Here is an 8,078-nt window from a genome sequence, read left to right on the forward strand (position 1 = left end):
AATCTGTATTTAAATGTGGCTTAAGAATCCTATAGCTGTAGAGGTCAAAGTCCTCTGTGGACTAGGGTAATTAAAACATGGAAGTCTCTTTACATAGGTTCTACAATAAGCAAAACTTGGTGATGTTGGCTAATTAATTTCTCATAGAGAAGTAGCTCTCTTGATAGTGATATAATTCCATATCTTAAAAAGAGTGTAACAAGCTCAGTCAAAACACTGTTTTCTGGTAGTAAAGTGTGTGTGTGTGCACGTTGGGTTTTGTTTGTTTGTTTAAACTTAATTAATTGCATTGGAGGTAGGGAAAAATATCTGAAGTTTTAAAAGAATTTCCACTTAGTGTGGGACTGACTTGTTTTCTAGGTTGAGTGACCCATGTACAAGCAGATGGGACGAAAGGAGTGCATCCCGGAGATCAAGATCTTGGTCACATAACGGGTATTCTGATCTAAGTATTGTGAGATATTCTAGCCATCACAAAAAGCACAGAAAAGAGAAAAAGAAGGTGAAACACAAAAAGAAATCTAAAAAGCAGAAGCATTTCAAGAAGCACAAGCAAACGAAAAGAAAGAAAACATCAGCCTCATCAGATATAGAATCCTCTCATTCCTTCCTCAGGAGGACAAAATCATCTTGTGATCGTGAGAGGAAATCTCGTTCTTCTTCATTGTCTTCTAGACATTCATCCAGAAGAGACTGGTCTAAATCCGATAAGGAAGACCAGAGCTCATCGACTTTATCAAGCAGAGGGACTCGATCATATTACAGATCCAGGTCGAGATCTAGGTCTAAATCAAGATCTTATTCCCGAAGAAGTTCTAGATCAAGATCAGCCTCTAAATCATCATGTTCTCGAAGTAGATCAAGGTCAAGTTCTAACCCTAGGCATCAAAAGAGAGTTTCCAATTCTCCACAAAATATTGCAACGCGATTAAATGAAAATAAGTTGAACAAGACTGAGCCTGTACGAGCAGTTATACTCCCAAGTGATAAAGTTATTGTACCACCAGTTGTCCCAGAAAATCTCCCCGTTATACCCTTAAGTGACAGTCCACCGCCTTCAAGGTGGAAACCTGGGCAGAAACCATGGAAACCATCTTATGAGCGAATTCAGGAAATGAAAGCTAAAACAACCCATTTAATACCCGCACAAACTAATTACAATTTAGTAGTCATTAAAGAGGCTAACACTTCTTCCTCCTATCGTAAGCGACAAAGGAGTTCAGATAGTGATCGAAGTGGTTATTCCAAATATCGTAGTGACAGAAGCTCAGATAGTTGGCCAAGATCAAGAAGCAGGTCCTCTCGAAGTAGGTCATACTCAAGATCTTATACAAGATCTAGAAGTCCATCTAGCTCTAGGACAAAATCTCGTTCTTCTGGCAGGTCACCATCGCTGAGTAAATACCGCAGTGACAGGTCAGGTTATAGTGAGTCAACATCTTACTATTCCCTTAGTGATGATGATAGACGCAGAAACAAAAGAAAATCCGCATCAAGTGATCAAAAAGCTCATGCTCTTAAACTGAGGCAAGAAACAAGCTCTGAAAGTACTCACCCTTACAAGTGTACAAAAGACTACGATGAGTCTTCTCAAGGATTGAAAGAGAGTGACAGTTTATCATCTTCAGACCTCACTACTGACAGTGAGCGTTCTGCCAAAATGAAAGTAGTCCAAGAAAAAGAAGGCCGTTTCCAATTAGAAGGAGATACTCAGAAACAGGATAAAAATAGCCTAAGTTCTGAGAGAGGGGAGGACAAATCCAAGTGTGAGCGGGATTCTGATCATGCTAAAAAGAAAGCAGTTAGGGAGAAATCTTCTGAGCAACCTAGAGGTGGTGCAAAAACTAAACGAAAATCCTATTCGGGTAGTAAATGGGACTCTGAATCAAATTCCGAGAGAGGTGAGGCAAGGCATAATCGGGGAGATTCTAGACCCTCCTCTAGTAAAGAAGAAGGAGAGGCCACGTCAGGATCTGATACAGAGCTTAGCATTACCAAAAGGATAAAAAAACAGTCAAATTCTTCAGAAGGCTTTCTGGATTCTGATTGTACATGGAAGACAAGCAAACAGTTGTCATCTTCTGAATCTGAGAGTTCTTGTTCTAGCTCAACAAATGTTAGAGGAAAGTCAAAAAAACACAAACATGGATCAAAAAAAACTCTTAAAAAATCACATTCCAAAAAAGCAAAAGAAAAATCAAAAGGGAAAAAGGAGAAGACACACAAAGTTCAGAAAAGAAAAGAAATGTTTCACTGGCAGCCCCCCCTGGAGTTTGGTGAAGAAGAAGATGATGAGATAAATGAAAAGCCGGTTACCAAGGATGATAAAGAAAAGCAACTTACCAAGGACATAAAGGATAAAACCCAAGTTTGTGAAAGGGATGAAATAGTCAAAGATAAACCGGGAAATGGTGGAAAGTCTTGTGCAGATGAAAACCTTTTAGGTAAAAACACTACATGTGATGCTTCACCAGATCGCGGTAATTTTAATAAAGACAGCATTGAAACAAATGCTTCAACCAGTGTTTTAAACTCGGGAATAAATGTGACCACTTGCAAGAATGAGATTAAACAAGTTGAAGACAGTAACCAGAACGGATTGGAAGATGTTATTCAGACAGATGACAACATGGAGATTTGTACTCCAGATCGTAACTCGCCAGGGAAGGTCGATGTGGATGTTTTGTCTCCTGTCATTCTCACTGCTAAACCTCAGGCTTTAAGTGCTAGTGTAAACAAAGATTTACAGGTTGAGACCCCTGAACAGGATGCTGTCAAACTAGGAAACAATATTAAAGACTTTATTAATATTAAAGAAGAAAAAGAAACAGGAAGGCAAGAAAATAACTCTGTCCCTGTGTCCAGTGCTAAAGACTGTAGCTTAAAAAGTGAAATTACTGAAAATACACAAAGCAATACGATAGATAATAAATGGAAGCCTTTGCAAGGTGTTGGTAACTTACAACCAGCAACAGTTAGTACTGCCGCAGAAGTTAAGAACGTAGCTTCAGCACCAGAGCCTAAACCAGCAGGTTTAAGAATTGAAATAAAAGCTAAAAATAAAGTAAGGCCTGGATCTCTGTTTGATGAAGTTAGAAAAACAGCACGACTAAATCGAAGGCCAAGGAACCAAGAAAGTTCCAGTGAGGAAGAATCTCCAAGTAGAGATGACAACAGCCCGTCCAGGAGTCTCACTAGGTCACGAAGTAAATCTGAATCTAAATCCAGACACAGAACAAGGTCCATATCTTACAGCCACTCAAGAAGTCGATCCCGAAGTTCTACATATTCCTATAGGTAAGAAGTTTGTGCTATTCCCACAGCCTACTGTCTTAACTTGAAAGTTGTGATATTTTTAAGGCAGTTTTTCTTTTAAACAACTCTGTGTGATTTAGCAAGTATAGAATAAATATTTGGCTTAAAAGATAGAGCTTTATACTGCTTTTGCTTCCTGTTTTCTGCTGCTTTTCTCTTGAGTTACATTCTATTTTGTGCTTTTCAAAGTTGTTCATTGATTGTAGGTCAAGAAGCTACACAAGAAGCAGAAGCAGAGGATGGTATAGTAGAGATCGCTCGAGAAGTCGAAGTAGTTCTTATCACAGTTACAAGAGTCGTAGGTAAGCTCCTCTAAATGGAGGTGGGGTTGGGGTGTATTACAAAACCAGTAAATTAGGCACAGCAGTCTGATGCTTCAGTCTCTGAGTGGGTTGGAAATGTGCTTAGCTATTGCATACTGCTGTCTGCAGCATCTGCTTGAAATGTGCTAGTTCGAATAGTTAGATTTCAAAACTTCCTGTTCCTGAAAAATAATTTTGTTTAATGTTTTGTAATATGGATAAGGAATTCTGAACAAAACACGTTCCTCTCCTCTTGCTCCCCCTCTCCCCCTGCTCTCTTCAGCGCTTGTTTCTGATTAACTTAAAATGTCTCTCTGTTTTTGTCAGTCGAACCTACAGTAGAAGTAGATCCCGAAGTAGTTCTTACGGTCATCATAGTCGATCCAGGTATGGATTATAGTTTTATGCAAACTGCAATAATGTACTTATAATAATAATAATATCTTAGTATAAGAATACCCATTTGTCTATGGTACTTAATATCATATCAAGATAGCAACTTGAATCAAAGAAAAATCAACATAAGACACTTTTAAAAGCTGAAACTAACCAAATCATCCTGGCATTACGGTTCTAGGTGATAAGTAATAGTGAACACATTCCTCTTTATTGTTGAAATAAATTTGAGTTACAAATGGAATCACTTTGTTACTTGTTTTCAGAAGTATTAGCAAACGAGATTTTTACTACATCTACAATTTATGGAGAAAACACAAAACTTTTTAAATGCTTAGTAGGTCCTGTCTAGATTTAATAAACTTTAGATTTTTACTGTTGTTTTGAAGATACTTGTATTTAAAATTTTATAAAATGTAGAATTATTGTTTGCCACATTCTTAAAAAGTAATTTCTATATAGCTGCTCATCTCTGTATATAAATGTTTAAAACATACACTTAAATAGCATTTTAGACAAGATATTGTAAATTTACAATTGCTTTCTTTTCCCTTTAAAGTAGGTCATACACGTATGACAGTTACTATAGCAGAAGTCGAAGTAGGAGTAAAAGGAGTGACAGCTATCGAAGATCTAGGAGTTATGATCGGCGATCCAGGTATGTTTTTGCTAGCATGACTTTGGCACTACATTTATACAAAAGAATTTACAAGATACATACTTATGATGTTCATGAAGGCTAATCCTTTTTTTTCCCACCCAAGCATAAAAAATACATTGTCACCAAAAGTAATAATTAAAAACAATTAAAATTAGAGCAAGTGTGTGAGTGAGGAAATCAGAATTTCTGACATACTAAATTTAAGGATGGGGAAGAAACTAGGATAAGAAAGATTTGAGAAGGCTCCAGTTCATTGTATTTATCCATTCAAAGTAAGCACATTTGGGGTTTTTTAATAATTTTAAATGTTTCTTGAAAACAACAATGAACTAGCTCTCAAGATTTAAATCAAGTATCCTGTTAAGGATTAAAAGCTACCTGGTATGCAAAGAATTCCATTGGATGCTAAAGTCTTTTTGGTTAGACTGCAAAAATGGATTTTAAAAAAAAAAATAATTTGAAAGGGAAATTAAAAATTGCAATGCTATCCAGAATTAACTTTTAACTTCATAGAACATTGACTTCAAAGAACACTTTTACCTGCAAATTCAGTGTGCTCCTGATGAATTTAGGATAAATTTTATTCTGCTCGGTTCAGAGGAATGATGTAGGTGTAAGTGAGCACACTTCACAAAGATCGGAAGTGGAACAGGATGGAGAAACAATTTGTTTTGTACTTTTTCACATGTCCCAGATTAGTCACTGGTAAATCAGGCAGATCTCTGCCTACTGTAAATTTTCATCCTCTGCTGTCCTCATACTCATTTTTTCATAACTTTGTACCAGCTTTTAATGGACTTTGCTCTCGCCCATTTCTCCATCTAGTCTTGACAGTAAGACAACTACCATCTTGTGTTTGCGGGGAAATTGAGATTAACGAAGAGTGTGGAAATAGATTTACATAATCATTGGTTTAGGATGTTGAGAAGCTTCAGAGAAACAATGTTGAATGAGGATATGCTCATCTTGCATTTAGAAAGCTTTCCTTACAGGCCAGAAAATCTCTAATGAAAGTTTATTCTGTGTAATTTGAATATGTCCTGTGGCTTGTCTGAAACCATCTGGACTCTGTCTTGATGTTTGGCCAGGTGCTGAGCTTGGAAGTCTTCTGGATAAGCCAAAACAATTTTAATCTACAACTTCCACTCTGCAGACACTCACACACTCCTGTTGTTGTTATGGGGCTTAATTCTTAAGACCCTTCTTCAAACAAAAAGCTGCAATATATAAAGCAAGGATTTGTGAAATTATCTGAGTTGAGAAATGCTTGCAATATGAAATTATATTTGTTAGCATATGCTTCTCAGTCAGCTATTAGCGTTTATAAAAACCAGTTATTTTGGATGATTTCTTAGCTGTATCGGAGAAAGCAAGAAATTTCGTAGTTACAAACACAGTTTGAATTGAGTTACACAGGGTCTTCATTATGTAATATTAATGATTTATTTCAATTTTGAATGTCCCTTAATGAATACTTCAGTTATGAAATATGAACCTGTAAAAGACTTCTTGTACGTTTTCTTTTTGTCTTGTGTATGTCTATCGTGACACTTTTTTACATGATGCAATTTTCAATTTGAGGCTGAAAATACAATTTTGAAGCATTTTAATCTTTTCTTTGTAGGTCTTATGGCTCTGACAGTGAAAGTGATCGCAGTTACTCTAACAATCGAAGTCCCAGTGAAAGCAGCAGATACAGCTGAAAATGGCTCTTTGACGATGGAAACTGTAATTAAGAATTTTTTCAGTGTTACGTTTAAAAAAACCAAACCTGTTTTGACAGTGTCAGAAGTGAAGTTGAAGGATGTTTACTGAGTTAGCTGAAACTTTTTACTGTTTAACAGTGAACTCACTTGACTGACTGTATACTTAGAGAAGTACTGAGCTCAACTCAACTGATGATTTTTTTTTATGTCAGATCCTACTTTTGCAAAATAGGAAAAAATCCAACCAGTTTTATTTCCTTGAATTGGATTTTCCAAGCCATGAACGACACCACTTTTCTGGGTGCAGCAATCAGTACTGTCTTCAGTTTATAAACACCTTAGGGCTTTCTGCCTGTTACTATTAAATATATGCTAGCAACTATAAAACTGTGAAGAAGACTTCCTACAAAGGCTGCCATTTCTAGTTTATTAAAATGTTTTTGTAATGCTCGAAGATGGGTTCCATGCTGTCTTGTTTGTTTATTGCATTATGTACACAACAACTCGGTGATGAAAACAAAGACTGCCACTCTGTCTTAATCCTTACCGTACTGTGATAGTACAGAAGTCTGCTGAAAAGACTGAGCTTATGCACAGTGGGAATTGTCAAACTGACGAGCAGTGAGCAAAAATGTGATGAATTACTTCAGATAAGTTGGATGTTAAGATCAAAACTTTTATGCTTAAAAGTGATTTTTGTGATAAACAGCAATGTTCTTAAGTGAAACTGAAATTTCCTTTAAATTCATATTACAGTGCTTGGCACACTTCAGCACATTTTGAAGTTGAATGTTGTAAACTGTCGAGTATATCATGAGTTTGTTCAAAACGCTTTTTAAAAAACTTAGGTGATAATTTTTTGACAAAACAAACCATAATGGTTCCTTTATAAAAATATCTGTAGATGTATCCCATTTGCCGTAGGGAATATTGGATATTGATATTGCAGATATTAAACTATATATTATTAGTGATATGACTACAAAAATACTAGTATGCCTGACAAAAAGCATGGACAATACTTTCAAAGTAAAGTTTAATACCAAAAATGACTCCATGTTACAGGTAAATGGTTTGCAAAAAAACATAGATTTAAGCTGAAGAGCACTGAGTAATTTTTGCAATACTCTGAGTTGATTTAAAATAATTTGTAAAGTTTTTCAGTGTTTAGAAAGTTGTGTACTAAGAAGCATTTTTTTAATGGCATAATGTAACCTGAAAAGTGGGGTCTGTAGTGAAAAAACAGACTAACATAGCTTTATTACAGCTAATGAGTACTGTTGTATTATAATAGTTTTCATTACTGACTTTCTGTAATATCTTGAGATGCTTTCATTTTTCTCAAATGTTTTCAAATATTGAAAATGATTTTTTTTTAAAATCTCATCAGGACCCAACAGCTTTGAAAATTAAAAGTGGTAATTTCTTCCTTAGACATTGATTCATACTGTCTCTTTGATTAAATTAAGCTATCCCAAATTAGCTTTTGGTACACTTGTGAAACATGAAAAGGAAGTTCAAAGTGAAGTTTGAAGACTGTAATGATGCCCTCCACTTCTGTCCGTGAACAGCTGAATAAGGCATTTGTACAACAAATTCAGTTTGAGGAATCTGCGTCCAGGTTGTTCACTTTCTATAAGAACCCAAAATTCTGGACTTACACCCTTCCTACTCCTGTAGTTCAATGAAAGTGTGTGC

The 8,078-nt window shown here is 35.9% G+C and overlaps 1 protein-coding gene across 6 annotated transcripts in view; it reads left to right on the top strand.

Annotated features, from left to right (window-relative positions):
• NKTR (natural killer cell triggering receptor) overlaps nucleotides 1-7,813 on the top strand; it is a 43,418-nt gene extending 35,605 nt beyond the window's left edge. For 5 of the 6 annotated variants that reach the window (XM_054814794.1, XM_054814796.1, XM_054814793.1 and 2 more), the window contains 5 exons: nucleotides 361-3,297; nucleotides 3,522-3,617; nucleotides 3,945-4,004; nucleotides 4,573-4,671; nucleotides 6,299-7,813. In XM_054814794.1, coding sequence (XP_054670769.1) covers nucleotides 361-3,297; nucleotides 3,522-3,617; nucleotides 3,945-4,004; nucleotides 4,573-4,671; nucleotides 6,299-6,377 — 3,271 coding nt within the window. In that variant the 3' untranslated portion in view covers nucleotides 6,378-7,813. The remainder of the gene's footprint in view (nucleotides 1-360; nucleotides 3,298-3,521; nucleotides 3,618-3,944; nucleotides 4,005-4,572; nucleotides 4,672-6,298) is intronic. The other variant, XM_054814795.1, reaches the window with a different exon arrangement.
• Nucleotides 7,814-8,078: the final 265 nt, after the last annotated feature.

The sequence above is a fragment of the Grus americana genome, chromosome 2, assembly GCF_028858705.1.
Source record: "Grus americana isolate bGruAme1 chromosome 2, bGruAme1.mat, whole genome shotgun sequence".
NCBI lineage: Eukaryota > Metazoa > Chordata > Aves > Gruiformes > Gruidae > Grus > Grus americana.